Genomic DNA, 19,890 nt, shown 5'->3' with positions numbered 1-19,890 from the left:
TACGACAGTTTTGTGTTCAACAAACACACTGGAATCTCAGCGAATACTTTCTTCACAGACATAAGAAATACATACAAATAAAGCTTAAATCTGTACTTTAAAATGAACCAAATGTTTCCCAGTTCTGGGTTGCAGCTGGAAGGGCATCCGCTGTGTAAAACATATGCTGGATAAGTCATTCCACTGTGGCGAAGCCTGATGAATAAAGGGACTAAGCCGAAAAGAGAATGAATGAATATAGTTATATAGTCATATATCGTTATCATAATATTTGTTTTGTATAAAGTTTTCAGCTTCTATACTCTCAAAATCACTTTGTTTAAATCTGCAGATTTCTATTACATTAGAAAGACCACATCTACAAATACAAATCTACAAATTTTGTCTCCTACTGTATTTACCACATACAAAAATATCCATAACACCATATAAAGCATATGAAACCGGCCTGAATATCTATTATAACTACTATTATAATTATTTCATTTGCACAACCAATTGCACATATAACATTTCAACTCTCTAGTCCCCTCATACCATAGTAGAGATCATAAAATACACATACGCATGCATACACTCTGAATATAAAAGCATTCTTTTGTCTGTTGTCCCACAAGAGGAAGTGCTGTTTTTTTCCCCGCTACCCTCTGCTCCTCTCTTTCTCTCAGGCCATGCATAATGCAAGATAGCCTTTCCATTCCACTTCCTCCTGCCATGCCTGTAAAAATAGAGCCGTGGAGGTCCACACCGTTCCTGCTTCATTATTCTATCATGCGTACTTCTGTCCTCCTCAGTGCAAGCGATCACATCAGAGCAATACGTCAACTTCAGCACAGACGCGTTTGGTGAATGCGCGATGATAAGGTGTCTGTGCTCAATTGCCACGCAGAGAAATTGATGTTTGTCTGTTTCCGCTGTGCAACGTTTAGTGGGTGTTTTTCGAGAGAAATGTGTATCGGCGTCAAGATAAATCTCACTATGGAGCAGATATGTAAGAACACAACATCTATTTAAGGATAAACAAGGACTATTCGAGTCCTTCAAGCAGAACGTTTCAGGATCTTGGTTTAAAACAAACGTTTCTTAACTTCTTAACCTCATTCAATAACTATACTGTAGCTACTCTTAAAATCAACCCTGGCTCCTTGTGCATACATAACCAGCTCTACATTTTTGAAGACAGAGAAATACGTAACCAGAGGTACACAGTTCAGGCTCACAGTTTTTATTTTTTTGCAAATCCACCAGATGCAGCTGTGTAATTCGCACATCCTCTTCTCACAATATACACTTCAACCGACCAGGCCAGCATGCTGTCGACAGAATGACTGACCGACTGACCCACCCCCGTCCCTAAACCCAACCAACAGTGTTTTCAAAAGCAACCTAGGGTGCTTTCACACCTACACTTTTGTTTCGGAACGTGTCTCGTTTGCCCAGTTTGCGTGGTTCATTTAGCATATGTGAACAGGGCAATCACGCTCTGTTCCGCGCCAAAGTAATCGCTCCGAGATCGCTTGAATGAGGTGGTCTCGGCTCGATTGAAACGAACCCTGGAGCGGTTCGATTACAGTGAGAAAACAATCCGATCCGAGCACGGTTATATCACAGTGTTTTATGGATATGTAATAGGCATACGGCTATATGAAGAGAGAATTATGAGCATGGCGGGAAGTTTCCGGTTGCCTGCAAACGAGTGATGATCTCCCGGTAATCTCGCGTCTCCCTCCCGGTCCTCAAATAGGCTATGTCGCGCACCCTTCTCACCCCTCCCCACTGCATCTCTCCTCTGACACAGCGCGCGCGCGCACCCTGTCAATCACCATCAAACCACCACCTCTCCTGACAGCTTAGCGGGACTCTGCTAAATAAACCCTGACACTCAGACCAATGTGAGGAGAGTTTACTTGCACGTGACTTGTTTTACCTCTAATGTTCCGATTAGAAAAATCTCACTATGGAGCAGATATGTAAGAACACAACATCTATTTAAGGATAAACAAGGACTATTCGAGTCATTCAAGCAGAACATTTCAGGATCTTGGTTTCAAGCAAACGTTTTCTTAACTTTTTAACCTCATTCAATAACTATACTGTAGCTACTCTTAAAATCAACCCAGACTCATTGTGAATACATACCCAGGTCTTCAGTTTTTATTTTTTTGCAAATCCACCAGATGCAGCTGTGTATGGTTTTTGATGATCACAAATTCGCACATCCTCTTCTCACAATATACACTTCAGCCGACCAGTCCAGCTTGCTGTCGACAGAATGACTGACCGACTAACCCACCCCCGTCCCTAAACCCAACCAATAGTGTTTTCAAATGCAACCTAGAAGAAGAAAAGCCGTCGTGGCCTCACCACATTTTCAGCCTGTTGTTTATTTGTTTACTTACTCATTTATTTTTTGCTTTTGTTTTACCCGCTTTCTGGAACTGTTCTCCACTGGACTTGAATACTGTCATTGCTGTGAGCTCCATTTCACATCCCAAGTCCACCAACGTGTGCACTGAGCTACTATGCAAACTGGTAACACCGGAAACACGGTCTGTCTGGAAGTAAGCCGTCACCTGGTAGTGCTAAGATGAACAGAAGCCGTCAGCGGCATCATACCGTCCCGTAGTGTTCATTTTAAAGACAAAATGCAGCCAGACATACCTCTTGCTACATAATTTGTGATCTCTAGAAATGTAGACAGGGGTACGTATCCACAATGAGCCTTTGTTGCTTAAAAAGCCGTTGTGGCCTCACCACATTTTCAGCCTGTTGTTTATTAGTTTACTTACTCATTTATTTTTTGCTTTTGTTTTACCCGGTTTCTGGAACTGTTCTTCACCGGACTCAAATCCTGTCACTGCAGTGAGCTCCACTCCACGTCCCAAGTCCAACAACGTGTGCTCCGAGCTACTAGGCAAACACTAAGAAACGTCGTCTGTATGGAAGTAAGCCCTCAGCTGGTAGTGCTAAAATGAACAAAAGCCGTCAGCAGAGTCATACCGTCCCATAGCGTTCATTTTAAAGACAATATGCAGTCAGACGTACCTCTCTTGTGCTCTCCAGAAATGTACACAGGGGTACGTATCCACAATGAGCCTGTGTTGGTTAAAATGCCAGGAATTAAAGTTAAGAATGTTCAACGTTTAGTGGGTGTTTTTCTAGAGAAATGTTTATCTGCATCAAGAGAAATCTCTATATGGAACAGATATGTAAGAACACAACATCTATTTAAGAAGGATAAACAAGGACTATTCCAGATTCAAGTCATTCAAGCAGAACGTTTTGGGATCTTGGTTTAAAAGAAACATTTTCTTAACCTCTTAACCTCATGCAATAACTAAACCATAGCTACCCTTAAAACCGCAGGAATTAAAGTTAAGAATGTTATTGAAGCCCCTTAGCAAACAATAACAATAACTCTAGCCTTTAAATCTGACTGTTTAATAAAAATGTTATTCTACGACCAACAAAGATGTTGATGCAAGATCATGTTCTGCTTGGCAGAATCACTATTGCAACTACTCTGTCGCACTTCAAAGAGCTTTTACCATGGTATGTTTTCAAAAAACACTTTTACCTAAAAATGTGCTGTAGTGCAATGATGATATCAGATTGTAATTCTACTTTGAACTACGGCATGCTGCAGAAATAATAACCATACCAAAATACCAGGGCAGTTCTTTATCTGATTAACAGATTTTGTACTGTACATTGTATTTACTGGTGCGAGGCTACTTACAGCTCCTCAATGTAGGCCTAACTCTTGGACCTGTAAGAGTTGAGAATATTAAGGTTAATAGACAATCACGTTCCTCTGTCTCCTTTTGATAAAATTAAAGTTTAACCTATTCTGCAAGGATTACAATATGTACGACTCATTCCAGAACTGCTGATACATTTTAAGCACTTTACATTATTTCCCCTTTAAATTGGAATGATAAGCAACAAATGTATAATTTACAGTAAATTACAGTAATCCATCATCAATGTAATGCAAAATGCTTAAATGTTATAGCAAACATTTGATTCTGTTATCAATAATTGTTAAACTTATTGTTAAACTGAATTTACAATAACAGAGTTGACATTTTGTGCTTCAACACAAGAAGCTAACCTCAAACCAGACACCACGTAGCATTTATGAAGCACAATTTGAACTGTTTTCTCGTTATATTATTCATTCATTCATTCATTCATCTTTTCAGTTTAGTCCTTTTAATAATCTGGGGTCGCCACAACGGAATGAACCACCAACTTATCCAGCATATGTTTTACACAGCGGATCCCCTCCAGCTGCAATCCATCACTGGGAAACATCCATACACACTTATTCCCACACATACACTATGGACAATTTAGCCTATCTAGTTCACCTATAGCACATGTATTTGGACTTGTGGGTGAAACCGGAGCACCCGGAGGAAACCCACGCAAATACAGGAAGAACATGCAAACTTCTCACAGAAATTGGCCCAGGTGTGGCTCGAACCAGCGATCTTCTTGCTTTGAGGCAATCATACACTGCGCCACAGCAACTCTGTGATGCTATCATGTCAGTATGGACACAAATCACTGAGGAATATTTCTAGTACCTTACTGAATCTATGGCATGGAGGATTAAGGCAGTTCTGAAGGCAAAGGTACTACTAATGTGTACCTAATAAAGTGGCCAGCGACTGCTTTCCTAAATACTGGAAATCAGTAGATTTAGATGATTATTTAGCCCACCCAGGGGAAGATCAACCATATGCACATTTCCTTGACCATCATGATTTGCAGGAAACTATTTATTTTTTTCCCTTCCTCAAGGTCAATAACTCAATATATCTGTGTGTGTGTGTGCGTATTTACTTCCACATTTGTGAATACACAACTGTTACTGATGCTGAATCTGTGCACACACATCTGATGCATTAATAAACTCTTATACTGTAGTATTTTGTCCAAAAAAGACTAACCTTCCTAATGCATTATTATATATCGAATGAGTTTATCATGTCCCACGGGATCCTACACACCAGCTGTTACATTTCAGGGTCACCCCCACACACACACACAAATAGAGCATGGTCCATGTCACACTAAAAGCACAAGGGTTTATGGGTAGTGTCAGCAAACCACTACTGAACAGATAAAACAGCTGAAATGGGTTTCTAAGGGACCCTGAAAATACTGCCTCATTGCACCCGGCGTTCACAAAGCCGGCAATCAAGGCCCGTGTGATTGTACGGGGGGGAAATGGCTTCTCGCACCCGCATCAACACGCTCTTTCATGCGGCACAGCGCTTCACGGTGGAAGGTGCTAATTAGCATCTATTTTCACTCATCTTGCTGACTGCCATATTGTCAGGCGGACTGAAATCTGACTTTATTGTGGCATAATAGACGCAGCAGATCTGAGGTCAGGGCACTCGGTGAGATTCTGAAGGTAATTAATATTTCTGACTAGATTGACTTTTGAGGAAGTCTCTGACGAGGAGTTTTGAGACCTATTTGAGGGTGAAATGTATGGTTGGTCTGCCCTCTGCTGTCTACAAGCGGACACGCATGCGTCAATATTTATTCATTCCTTTTAGGCTTAGTCCCTTTATTAATCTGGGGTCGCCACAGCGGAATGAACCACCAACTTATCCAGCACATGTTCTACGCAGCGGATACCCTTCCAGCCTCAATCCATCACTGGGAAAAATGCGTCAATATGAGAGATTAAAAGATCTATTCGGTCTAGTTATCTATAGATTCATTCATTTTGAACCACCAACTATTCCAGCATATGTTTTACCCAGCAGATGTCCTTCCAGCTGCAATCCAGTACTAGAAAAACACCCATACAATCTCGCATTCGCACACACTCATACACTTTAGTTTATCCAACTCACCCATAGCGCATGTATTTGGACCATGAGGGAAACCAGAGCACACTAACATGTGGAGAACATGCAAACTCCACACAGAAATACCAACTGGTCCAGCCCGGGACTTGTACCAGTAAACTTTTTGCTGTGAGGTGACAGTGCTAACTCCTGAGCCACCTATAGATTTGTATCCATTACAATACTTTAATTCATTGAAACAAAATATATAATCTGAAGTATTCATCCAGTTGGATCTTTTTAAAGATGTCAAAAAAGACGATTTACAAAGTTACTTGTATCTGTATTATTCTTTACACCAGGGGTGCTCAATCCTGTTCCTGGAGATCTACCTTCCTGCACAGCAGGGGTCACCAATCTCGGTCCTGGAGGGCCGGTGTCCCTGCAGGGTTTAGCTCCAACTTGCCTCAACACACCTGCCTGGATGTTTCACGTATCCCTAGTAAGACCTTGATTAGCTTGTTCAGGTGTGTTTGATTAGGGTTGGAGCTAAAATCTGTAGGGCACCGGCCCTCCAGGAACAAGTTTGGTGACAACTGCTGTACAGTTTAGCTCCTACCCTGATCAAACCCACCTGAACCAATCAATTAGGACCTGAAATCCACTTGATAATTACAGACAGGTGTGTTTGATAAGTGTTGCAACTGAAATCTGCGGGAAGGTAGATCTCCAGTCTCAATATGAGAGATTAAATTATCTATTCGGTCTAGCTATCTATAGATTCATTCATTTTCCTTCAGCTTGAACCACCAACTATTCCAGCATATGTTTTACGCAGCAGATGTCCTTCCAGCCGCAATCCAGTACTGGGAAACACCCATACACTCTCGCATTCGCGCACACTCATATACTTTAGTTTATCCAACTCACCCATAGCGCATGTATTTTGTACCGTGAGGGAAACCAGAGCACACTAACATATGGAGAACATGCAAACTCCACACAGAAATACCAACTGGTCCAGTGCGGGACTTTTACCAGTAAACTTTTTGCTGTGAGGTGACATTGCTAACTCCTGAGCCACCTATATGCACCTTTTAGCTACCACTGTGGACTATGTGGGTACCTGCAGTCTCTTTTATAAAGGTTCTGCCCCAGTGACGGCTCCTGTACCTTTATTTCTGAGAGTGTAGGATATATAGTTCTATATATCCTAAAGAATAACCTAGATACAAGCAGCTTACTATTGTTGCACCAAACTAAATTGACTGAAGTGACAAACATGAAATTGCATATTAGCCTGAGATAAATATTGCATATGAGTTAAAAGTGTCTATAATTTCTGAAAGCTTTTGTAAAAATAAAATGTCGAAATGGTAAATTTATGTTCCATCATCATACGGCATAACATTAAAACGAAAAAAAAAGTACGTTTGATATTATAGATATAAGATCTTATATATTTGTAAATATAGAATATGATCAGTCATCATACAAAATTTTTGGATATTTTAAATAAAAAATGCTGACAATGGAAAAAATGAAAAAGATATAACTATAAACATTTTTAATGTTCAAATTGATATTATAATACTGTGAGGCTGTCAATAAATAATTCCTATTAAATTAAAATATCTTACAGTTTATATTTTTTTTATTCAATGCAAGTGTGTGCAGGAGAAAAATGCTAATTTTAGAAGAACATCAAATGGCTTTTAGAGGTTTTTGCATCTACACTCTTCATATATACAGTGTACTCGAGATAGACAGACAGACAGACAGATACAGTTGAAGTCAGAATTATTAGCCCCCCTTTGATTATTTTTTTCTTTTTTAAATATTTCCCAAATGATGTTTATCAGAGCAAGGAAATTTTCACAGTATCTCTGATAATATTTTTTCTTCTGGAGAAAGTCTTATTTGTTTTATTTCGGCAAGAATAAAAGCAGTTTTAAATTTTTTAAATCCCATTTTAAGGTCAAAATTATTAGTTCCTTTAAGCCAGGGGTCACCAAACTTGTTCCTGGAGGGCCGGTGTCCAGCAGATTTTAGCTCCAGCCCTAATCAAACACACCTGAACAAGCTAATCAAGCTCTTACTTGGTATACTTGAATCACCCAGGCAGGTGTGTTGAAGCAAGTTGGAGCTAAACCCTGCAGGGACACCGGCCCTCCAGGACCGAGATTGGTGACCCCTGCTTTAAGCTATATTTTTTTCGCTAGTCTACAGAACAAAACATAGTTATACAATTACAATAACCTGTCTAGCTACCCTAATTAACCTAGTTACTTTAAGCTGTATAGAAGTGTCTTGAAAAATATCTAATAAAATATTATTTACTGTCATCATGGCAAAGATAAAATAAATCAGTTATTAGAGACGAGTTATCAAAACTTTTATGATTACAAATGTGTTGACAAAATCTTCTCTCCGTTAAACAGAAATTGGGGAAGAAAAAAAAACAAAAAAAAAAACAGCCAGGCTAACAATTCTGACTTCAACTGTATATATAATAATTGAATATACATTAATTTACATGATATGAATATACATTAATCAAAACAACACCAAAAACATTAACAACCCATTTCAGAAATGAAGACACACAGTCATTTTCTGTGAGATAAACAACTTTATACAATCATCTGTGCTGAAACAGAGGAAAAACTCAAAGGTGGAGCCCTGAAAGCTGTCATTCAACCAGCAGCTGCTCGTTTTAGAGCACATGAACGGTGCAAAAGCGAAAGAAAGTCAAGTCTGACCTCAGTCTGCACTTCAGAGAGGCTGGACACATTTAAAGGAGCAGTTCACCAAGATAAAGACATACTGACATCGTTCACTCCGTTGGTGAGATGCACATAACTGTCTTTCTCATAAGAAATGATCTCGCAAGAAATTCAATCTGACATTTCAATTCTGGCTGAACTATTCCACACCATATAAACCGTACGTATGTACACTTCCATTTTTCACAACAAAAAATCAGAGCTGTGGCCACATCTTACAGCTTTTTAGTGTTTAAAACAGGCAGTGTAAAACAGTACAGTGAAAAAGGAAAAACTGAGTGATCAATTATATATATTTTAAGAAGATTTTCTCTTTTTTAATCAAATAAATGGTGTAGAAAAAGTGATTGGACAGTCTACGGCAGCCCTAAACCTTTGGTACATTCAGCACAATTATGAGCACGACACTGCAAAAGCATTAATACAAAAAAACGAAGATATATCTGGTTTGTTTAATGACCTATTCAGGCAAAATTCAATCGATGAAGATGATATGCTCATGTTTTTGTTCCTCTTCTAAAACCGGATGGACCTCCTCATGGCAGTTTTAACTACAGCAGTTTTCACTGGAAGTGATATTAATTTCATTCGTAAAGTTCAGGGTATAAAAACATTCAGAACAGAGTACAATCCAGCGTCCCGCAGTCATGGCAGTGTTTTGTAAAAGGCCGGGTTGAGTTGACACAAATGAAAAATCTGGAATGTATTGATATGGTTTTTATGGGCTTGATATTCCAGTTCCAAATCATACAACAAAACACTTTTGAGCTCGAGAAGGGGGAAAAAATGAAAGGAAAGGGGGGAAACATTCAAGCAAGCTAAAGCTATATATTGACACGGGAAAAAAAATGATAAGCATAAATTTTTTAACCAATCGGTTTTGTTATTGTTGGATAATAATATATAATTGTGAAATATTTGACTTTACCACTGCAATATATTTTAAAATATAACTCATTTTTGTGATGCAAAGATCGTGGTCCTATAGAAATCATTTTAATACGATGCTCAAATATTAATAACGATCATTAATGTTGAATATTTTACACTTATGAGATTTGCAGTTTGAATGTAAGTATTATTTTATATTTTAAAAATGTTAACAACTTAATAATGATTTCAGAAGGAATATGGGATGCTAAAGACTAAAGTAATGATGCTGAGAATTTTGCATTGAATTATAGGAATGTGTTATATCATTATGTGTGTGTGTGTGTGTGTGTGTGTGTGTGTGTGTGTGTGTGTGTGTACATATATATATATATATATATATATATATATATATATATATATATATATATATATATATATAAACACACACACACACTGACACACACACACACACACACAATTGAAGTAAAAATATTAGCACCCTATTGAATTTTTTTTTCTTTTTTTAATATTTCCCAAATTATGTTAAACAGAGATGGTAAATTTTCAGTGTGTTGGATAATATTTTTTCTTCTGTAGAAAGTCTTATTTGTTTGATTTCGGCTAGAATAATTTTTTTTCTTTTTTTTAAACGTTATAAGGTCAATATTATTAGCCCCTTCAAGCTATATTTGTTTTCAATAGTCTACAGAACAAACCACCATTTTAAATAACTGTATAGAAGTGTCTTGAAAAATATCTAGTCAAATATTATTTACTGTCATCATGGCAAAGATAAAATAAATCAGTTGTTAGAAATGAGTTATTAAAACTATTATGTTTAGAAATGTGTTAAAAAAATTTCTCCATTAAACAGAAATTGGTGAAAAAATAAACAGGGGGGCTAATAATTCAGGGGGCTAATAATTATAGGGTGCTAAAAATTCTGACTTCAACTGTATGTGTTGCATTGACCCTTTAGAAATTCTATTATGCTGCTCAAATATTAATAAAAGTCATGAATTATGTGTATTATATATTATATTCAATAAATTTTATAATATACGACACTGAAGACTGAAGTAACAATGCTAAAAAATCAGTTTTGCATATTAGGAATAAGTTATATTCGAGAAACATATTAGTAAAGAGCAGTTATTTTATGATATAATAATATTTCACAATTTTTGAAGCATTTTGAAAAAATAAATGCAGCTCTTGTGAGCATAAAAAAGAAAAAAAAACAATACTGTCAAACAATTAAACAGGATTAATCGCATCCAAAATAAAAGCTCATATTTACAAAATAGTTTTGTGTGCACTGTGAATATAAACATGCATGAATATACTGTATGAAATATTTGTTTTACTTTATATATAATACAAATTATATTCATTGATTTTCCTTCAGCTTAGTCCCTTCACACAGGGTCACACAGCGGAATGAACCGCAAATATACCAGCATATGTTTCACACAACGGATGCCCTTCCAGCTGCAACCCAGTACTGGGAAACATCCATACACTCTCGCATTCACACACACTCACATGCACTACGGCCAATTTAGTTCATCCAATTCCCCAACTGTATAGCACATGTCTTTGGACTGTGGGGGAAACCGGAGCACCCGGAGGAAACCCATGCCAACACAGGGAGAACATGCAAACTCCACACAGAAATGCCAACTGCCCCAGCCTGGACTCAAACCAGTGACATTCTTCCTGTAAGGCAACAGTGCTAACCACTGAGCCACCATGCTGCCCAAATTATATATAAATATATATGTAAATATATTTCTTTTGTATATTTTTGTGTATTTAGTCATATATACATAAATATGCACAGTACACTTGTATATATTATGTAAATACAAACGTTTATCTGGAACGTGATTAATCCTGATTCATTGTTTGACAGAACTATTAAAAAAATCTTAATTATTCCAAACAATTGTTCATTTCTTGTTGACTTTAAGGGCTTTCTGAAGCTTGATTTCTCTTTCAGAACATTATCAGTAATAAATCTGTGTTTAAGGACAACAAAACAAAACCTCTGGTCATTTCATCACTGCACAAAGGGCTCCTCACATTCATGATATTGTTGTGCATCTGCAGTGTAACATGCCCTTTCAAAGCAAAACAGCGTTGCATGTGAGACGATACACCAAATAAATTCATTCAAAAGTGTCAGAAGTGACGGCATACGTCGTTGAAACAAACATACGTGACGGACTAATGCATAAATATGAACGGAAACATATACATTTGGAGTCAATACATACGGTGTGTGGTGTGAGATTGAGGCGATGTGAAATAGCTCACAACAAACACAACATCTGTTCATTCACGCTGCGTTTCGATGCGCTGTATAAAAAGTCTCTTTACAGATAAAAAGAGTGCGAGAGTATCAAAGTCCTTTGGGTTTGTTCCTCATTATCATCACTTTCGATTTGGAAGTGATGAAACTTTCAAATGCCCCCCACCCCCCCACCCAAAAAAAAAAAAAAATCGCTGTCGAATCCAGAGCCAATCAATATGGCGTTACTGACAAGAAGAAGGGAATAAATCACATCTGAGTCAGAGAAACACCCTTGCTTTCAGTGTTTTTTAAGTGATGCGGTGTATAAAATATATATGTACGTCTAAGTGCTTCTGGTGTTTGTTTAAATGTTTCTGAAATCTGACCGACATTCACTCCAAACCGAAAGTGCTGGTCTCCTCCACTGCCGTCAGCATCTTCTCGTAGAGCATGGAGAATGAAGGATAGGGGGGAAGATCCAGCCGGTTGAAACACGTGTGAGCCCTACAGCACACAGAAATACACAGAAATCCCAATAAGATGCACTTGAATACTATTTCAGAGTCTCATAACAAGCAGTTAAAACCTCTAAAACATGTGCATGTTTTAATAAATGCCTTCTCTTTTTATTTTATTGATTATTTTTTCTTATTCTTTCTCCCTTTCTATTTGGTACACTACTTTAAATTAGTCATATCTCTCTTTTTGCGAAAATTAATTTCTGTATTGTTTGTATATGTTTTTATGTTGTATTTACATTGTAATTGCCTGCTGTTGTTGAATTATGAGGAAATTCTGTTCGTGCACTTCTTGGGTTGCCAGATTGCGCCATCTTGTGGATAATGTTAGCCATTGCGTTTGTGGCCAAATGGGTTGTTTTAGATCAGGGGTCACCAAACTTGTTCCTGGAGGTCCGGTGCCCTGCAGATTTTAGCACCAACCCTAATCAAACTCACCTGAACAAGCTAGTTAAGGTCATACTAGGTATACTTGAAACACTCAGGCAGGTGTTTTGAGGCAAGTTGAAGCTAAAATCTGCAGGGACACAGGCCCTCGTGGGCCGAGATTGGTGACCCCTGTTTTAGGTAATGAATGAGATGTTGTTGGTCTTCATTTGTTAACTGAGGCTTTATCAATAAATTTGTTGTGTGCTTTTTTTTTTACAACACCTGATATCATCACTATCTCGTTATATGTATGTATGCATGTGTAAATGTATGCACGTATGTGTGTTTATATTAAGGTATAGCGCTGTAATTTGTTATTTTTACCTATTTTTTAGTGAAGCCATTTTTTTTCTTTTTGTTGCTTCGAATTTTAGAATGAAAGGTTGAATGAAACCAGTATAATTTAATTTAAATGTCAATAATTTAAACTTAATTTTATTCTGTTTTATTGTTGATACGACACTAATGAACGTTGCTTATGAATAATACTCAAAAAATAATAAAAATAGTAAATATATAGTTTTATATGTATAAATTGAGTAGGTCATATTTAAACAGACAGACTATAGCGTAATACAAGTCATAAATAAACTTGTATCTTAATTTCAGTAGTACATTACCTGGGCAGAGATGTGATTTTCCCCCATTTCTCCACACAGAAGCGCCGCGGCCCGTTGCTGCCCCTGAGCGAGGCAAAGCCCTCATACGGGATACTGGACGTCCCGGTCACAAACTGACACAACAGACACATTTCAGACACCGTATTCATATGCCCCATGATGCTTTGCATGAATTATGAGAGTAAACAATCTTTGAAATGTCACTTTGAACAGCATCCATACAATATTCAAAAGGCAAAATTACATATGACCATTACTGAACTGCAGGAAATATCATGAGTAAACAATCTGATAGAACAAAACACTGAACTATGCTTGTGATATTAATGTCACATATAAATAAATTTACTTTTCACTATGTATGTGGATTTTTTGTAGCACAGCCTTATTATCTCAAGTCATTTGTTACAGATTTTTTTTTTTATCTGTTTATTAAACTTAAAAAAAATAGCAGGATAGATTTACATAAATATAGAAACAAATATTATTCCCAACCCTTCCCCACAAACAAAAATAAATGACTATCACACACACACACACAAAAATTAAAATAAATCAATCAACCAATAATGTAGAGCCGATTGTGTTTAAAATTATAAATAAACAAATAAAGTAGTGTCAATTGTGTTTAAAATTCTAAATAAATAAATCAACAAATAATGTAGTGTCAATTGTGTTTAAAATTATAAATAAATAAATAAATAAACAAATAATGTAGTCAATTGTGTTTAAATTATAAATAAATAAATAAACAAATAATGTAGTGTCAATTGTGTTTAAAATTCTAAATAAATAAATAAACAAATAATGTAGTGTCAATTGTGTTTAAAATTATAAATAAATAAATAAATAAACAAATAATGTAGTGTCAATTGTGTTTAAAATTATAAATAAATAAATAAATAAATAAACAAATAATGTAGTGTCAATTGTGTTTAAAATTCTAAATAAATAAATAAACAAATAATGTAGTGTCAATTGTGTTTAAAATTCTAAATAAATAAATAAACAAATAATGTAGTGTCAATCGTGTTTAAAATTCTAAATAAATAAATAAACAAATAATGTAGTGTCAATTGTGTTTAAAATTCTAAATAAATAAATAAACAAATAATGTAGTGTCAATTGTGTTTAAAATTCTAAATAAATAAATAAACAAATAATGTACTGTCAATTGTGTTTAAAATTCTAAATAAATAAATAAACAAATAATGTACTGTCAATTGTGTTTAAAATTCTAAATAAATAATGTAGTGTCAATTGTGTTTAAAACTATAAATAAATAAATAAATAAATAATGTAGTCTCAATTGTGTTTAAAACTATACATAAATAAGTACACAAATAAAGAAATAAATCAACCAATAATGTAGTGTCAATTGTGTCTAAAATTATAAGTAAGTAAACAAATAATGTAGTGTCAATGGTGTTTAAAATATTAAATTAATTAATTAATTAATTAATTAACAAATAATGAAGTGTAAATTTTGTTTAAAATTATAAATTAAAAGATAAATAAATCAATAATGTAGTGTCAACTGTGTTTTCAAATTATAAATAAATAAATAGATGATAGATAGATAGATAGATAGATAGATAGATAGATAGATAGATAGATAGATAGATAGATAGATAGATAGATAGATAGATAGATAGATAGATAGATAGATAGATAGATAGATAGATAGATAGATAGATAGATAGATAGATAGATAGATAGATAGATAATGTAGAGTCAATCATGTTTAAAATTATAAATGGATGGATGGATAGACAGACAGACAGACAGACAGACAGACAGACTGACTTTGAATTCACTATGCAAATAAAAACCCTAAGACAGTCTGTAGAAGTACACACATACTCAGAAAACGAAAAACAATGAGTCTCAAGTCTCTTTTGAAAGGAACTTCCTCAAACTGGAAGTGCAGGCCATAATTTAAACGTTACATTTCAGCACTCACCTGGAGTAACCGGAGTCTCTGCTCATTGTTGAATCGCTCCACTGCCGCCCAGAACCAGCGGATCACGATGTGGTTATCATGATAACCTGGGGGGGGAAACCAATAAACTCGCTCCAGTGAGCTCAAAATGTGACCAGTATGGATAACAGACACTGTGAAAGCACACAGTCTATCAAGTGGATTATATTTCAGCCATAAATCAGACCCTTCACACTTTGACGCCAGTTTGAGATGCTTTATTGGAGATTTTATTAATATTACTAAGGCTACATGATACTGGATACTGTGATGTTGTTGATTATTGCAATAATGATATTTCTTACATTATACAGTGCTCAGCATATACAAGTTCACCCCTCACAAATCTCTCTTTTAAACTCATATTTTTATTTATGCATTAGATTAGTCAGTACTGAATTAGTATGTATCTAGAGCTTATCTTACAAAATAACTTACAATAATGGTTAAAAAACTAGTACAGTCAAATGTATGTTATAGAAAAATATTAAATACAAATTTAAAAAAGAGGAAAAATCAAGAGAAGCAAAACAATGGAAAACTTTAGTTGATGTTTTGTAGGTAGTAATTTTTATTTTTATTTTTGCAATATTTTGCTTGAATTTAATTGTATTATCTTTCAGTTTTTTAAATATGTTTGGTGACTAAAATATTATTTTAAGAAATATATCTGTTTAATAAATCTGTTTTATTTAAATGCACCAAAATACATTGCCCATATTCACTTAGAAATGGAAAAAAATGTTCATTTTCAAAATGGGGTGTACTCAATTATACTGAGCACTGTAAGATTTCACTTGAAAAATGCTTTAAATGTTATGTGTTAAAATCATTTATTTATTTAATAATATTAAAATTATGAGGTAAAAAATAATTTTAAAATCTAATTCATTCTAATTTAAACTCAAAAACTGGGTCTTAAGTCTTTGAAACACAATAAATGAGTAAAAACCTCAGCAGATATTCTGATGGGCTGTTGTCAATTCTTGTCCAGATTCCTGCCATTAGTGTTTATTTTCATCTCTGGTTTAACCTTTGGGCTGCTCCAGCCAATAGCAAAACAGCAATTGCTATGGAGGCGAGGCTGAAGTAAGACCTTTTCTGATTGGTCAAATTTAGATAAACAACCAATGCATAAAAAAATAACATCTGTGATACGAACAGTAAAAGTTAAAAATTATAAGCCCTCCTTTAGCTTCCAAAATATTTCCCAAATTACTTTTAACAGAGCAAGGACATTTTCACAGTATTGCCTATAATAATTTTTGTTCTGGAAAAGACTTATTTGTTTAATTTCGACAAGAATAAAAGCAGTTTTCAATTTTTTTAGACAATTTTAAGGACAATATTATTAGCCTTTTTAAGACTTTAATTGTTCAAATTGATATTATAATACTGTGAGGCTGTCAATAAATTATTCCTATTAACTTAAAATATTTTACAGTTGGATGGATAGATGGATTTTTGTTTCTTTTTTAAATATTTCCCAAATGATGTTTAACAGATTCAGGAAATTTCCACAGTATGTCTGATAATGTTTTTTCCTATGGAGAAAGTCTTATTTGTTTTATTTCGGCTAAAACAAAAGCAGTTTTTAATTTTTTGAAAACCATTTTAAGGACTAAATCATTAGCCCCTTTAAGCTATATTATTTTGATAGTCTACAGAACAAACCATTGTTATAAAATTACTTGCCTAATAACCTTACCTGCCTAGTTAACCTAATTAACCTAGTTAACCCTTTATATGTAACTTTAAGCTGTACACTCTAAAAAATATGGGGTTATTTTTTTTTTACCCAAATCTTAGATTGAGGCATTTGGGTAATTTTTGGGGGTAGACTTAAGTAGTTTCATCCCAGCTCTTTGTGTCAAATCAACTCACAGCAGGTAGATGAGAATTTGATTTATGCTCATAGCTGATGTTTCTGAATTTAAAAATATCTTACTAGCACCTTTTGTACACCTGTAATTGAAGCTGCACATCCCCCACCGTACTTCAGTGATGCCGAGTCAAACCGACACAATTGCTGGGTCATCTTTCGCAAATTATCCTATTATTTAATTAAAAATAACCAATTATTGGGTAGAAAAACAACCCATTTATGGGATTAAAAATAATAACCCAATTACTTGGGATAATTTAACCCCTGATGTGTTCTGTCCCATACTTACCCAGCAGTAGGGTTAAAAACAACCCAATTTGGGTAGTTTTTAACCCAGTGCTTTTTAGAATGTATAGAAGTGTCTTGAAAAATATCTAATAAAATATTATTTACTGTCATCATGGCAAAGATAAAATAAATCAGTTATAAGAGATGAGTTATTAAAACTATTATGTTTAGAAATGTGTTGAAAAAATCTCTCTGTTAAACAGAAATTGGTGAAAAATATAAACAGGGAGGCTAATAATTCAGGAAGGCTAATAATTCTGACTTTAACTGAATATTGCATATAGTGTTATCGCGATATCAGTAATTTTGCTATTTATTGTGCAGCCCTAATTATTACTGCAGTATTGATGAGTGTGAATGTGTTTTACCTCCTCTGTATTCAGTGTTGTTCCTCCAGTCTCCCAGATCAATCTCTGCTGTCCCAGCGATCACCAGCTCCAGCTCTCGTGCATCAAACACAGACACCAGCCGCGCATCTACAACCTGCAGTCAGTTCATACACACAGAAACTGATCAGTCCACGTCAAGTAATTCGTTATTGTTTGTTTGTTTTTTTGTTTGTTTGTTTTTTTAGGCCGTACTCACACTAGGTACAGTTGCCGTACTCGCACTAGGTACAGTTTTCCCCCCTCCTGTCTCCCCCGACGGCCTGCGCTCACACCACAAATGGGCCTCGGCACGCTTACGTCATCGCTGCTGCGCTGTTCAGTGAGAAGCGCTCTCTCACTCAGCAGCACAGTGGAGATTTCTCTAGTTATATCGTTTCAGTCGTTTATTATGCAGTGACATGCAGTCAAATATTTTGCCAAACAGTCCTTAGGGATGCGGGGATTTCGCCGAACAGATCTGCCACTTTTGGCGCTCATAAACAATCATTAAGCTCTTGTGCTGCAGAAATGAGGAAGTCTGCTGAAGGCGCGCAGCTGTTGTGCAGTGAGGAGTTTGCGTCTTTAATAAACTGCGGCAGTTTGCGTTCACTGAACAGTAAGAATGATTAATAAATCCATTTGAAACAGCCCCTTAAAAGTCACGTCTCGCTTTCAGTTTCGGGCTTTGGCGCGTTTTGCACTCACAAACAAGCGTACCACGCCAAAGCCCAAGTGAACCGCGCTCAGGCCCACCTCTTCCAACCGGGCCAGGGCCGGCCAAGTGAACCGTGCTTAAGCCCGATTCAATGCACTCACACTTCTCAAAAGATCCGGGAAACGGGCCTGGGCACGGTACGGATGGCATAGTGTGAGTAGGCCCTAAGTCATGTCATTTGAATGTGTACAGTTGAAGTTAGAATTATTAGCCCCCTTTGAATTTTTTTTGTCTTTTATATATATATATATATATATATATATATATATATATATATATATATATATATATATATATATATATATATATATATATATATATATATATATATATTATTTATTTATACTTTTTTTTTTTTTTTACTAAATGATGTTTTTTAACTAATATTTGATAACATTTTTTCTTCTGGAGAAAGTCTTATTTGTTTTATTTCGGCTAGAATAAAAGTAGTTTTTTAATTTCTTAAGAACCATTTACAGGTCAAAATTATTACAGATCGAGTTTCTAATTAATGATTCACTGATATAATATATTTGTTAAGAGCGAGTCTGCAATTTACGATTCCCTGATTTAAATGATCCGGACAAAGCGATTCTCTTATTAATGATTCCTTAATTCAAACCTTGAAGTGGGTGGTTTAAAATACCGAGGATTGGCATAATCTTGTGAAACTTTTGGAATGCAGCAAAGTCCACAGATGTTGCAATTGCAGTCCATAATACAGACATGAGGATATTTCTGAACTGAACATCATCAATCATAAATTAAACCGACAGAGCTGTGTTCATTAATTCATATGCTGTCTCATTTCATTCAGGGTCACTCTAAATAATGCAGGATTTTAAAAATAAACTCATTGCTCATTCGCTGACTAAATCTTTTGTCAGTGAAGCTAAATTAAGGAAATATGAAATTTAGAACAACGGTATGAGGAAAAACACAAGACTTGGCTCCTTTAGATTTTCATGACCATAGTCATTATAATCATAATCACTATCATACTCATATTATGATTACAGTCATGTAATGACAGGCAAATAAAGTTTGATGAACAACATTAAAAACTAATAAAATGAGTAACCAGTGTAAATAAAATGTGCTTGAGACTGTAAGTCAAGACATATCGCATTTCTGATTTGCTTTTCAATAGCGAATGCAGCTGTCACACTTCTTTTTAAAGCACTTTTTTAAATATAAATTATAGGTGGGCAGAGATTAATTTTAAGAAATCAGATTAATTTTACTGTAATCTTGGAAATAATCTAGAAAAAAATCATTAAAAAGTCTTACTGAACTCAAAAAGTTTGTAGTGCACTAC

The 19,890-nt window shown here is 35.3% G+C and overlaps 1 protein-coding gene and 1 long non-coding RNA gene across 2 annotated transcripts in view; one reads left to right on the top strand and one right to left on the bottom strand.

Moving 5' to 3' along the window:
* The first annotated feature begins 7,648 nt into the window (after positions 1-7,648).
* On the top strand, positions 7,649-9,571 carry LOC147846664 (uncharacterized). Its single transcript, XR_015476160.1, has 2 exons — positions 7,649-7,847; positions 7,990-9,571. It is a non-coding gene; the product is annotated as an uncharacterized LOC147846664 (long non-coding RNA).
* A 557-nt stretch (positions 9,572-10,128) lies between these two features.
* The window catches only part of hecw2b (HECT, C2 and WW domain containing E3 ubiquitin protein ligase 2b), a 91,880-nt gene continuing 82,118 nt past the window's right edge, over positions 10,129-19,890 (bottom strand). The window contains exons 27-30 of the mRNA XM_087236635.1: positions 17,858-17,972; positions 15,299-15,384; positions 13,336-13,448; positions 10,129-12,272 (exon numbers count right to left, since the gene is read on the bottom strand). Coding sequence (XP_087092761.1) covers positions 12,161-12,272; positions 13,336-13,448; positions 15,299-15,384; positions 17,858-17,972 — 426 coding nt within the window. The 3' untranslated portion in view covers positions 10,129-12,160. The remainder of the gene's footprint in view (positions 12,273-13,335; positions 13,449-15,298; positions 15,385-17,857; positions 17,973-19,890) is intronic.

Source organism: Danio rerio, chromosome 1 (genome assembly GCF_052040795.2).
Source record: "Danio rerio strain M-AB ecotype USA chromosome 1, GRCz13ab, whole genome shotgun sequence".
Taxonomy (NCBI): Eukaryota; Metazoa; Chordata; class Actinopteri; order Cypriniformes; family Danionidae; genus Danio; species Danio rerio.
Note: the sequence above shows the minus strand (reverse complement) of the source record. Positions and strands in the feature narration are given on the sequence as shown.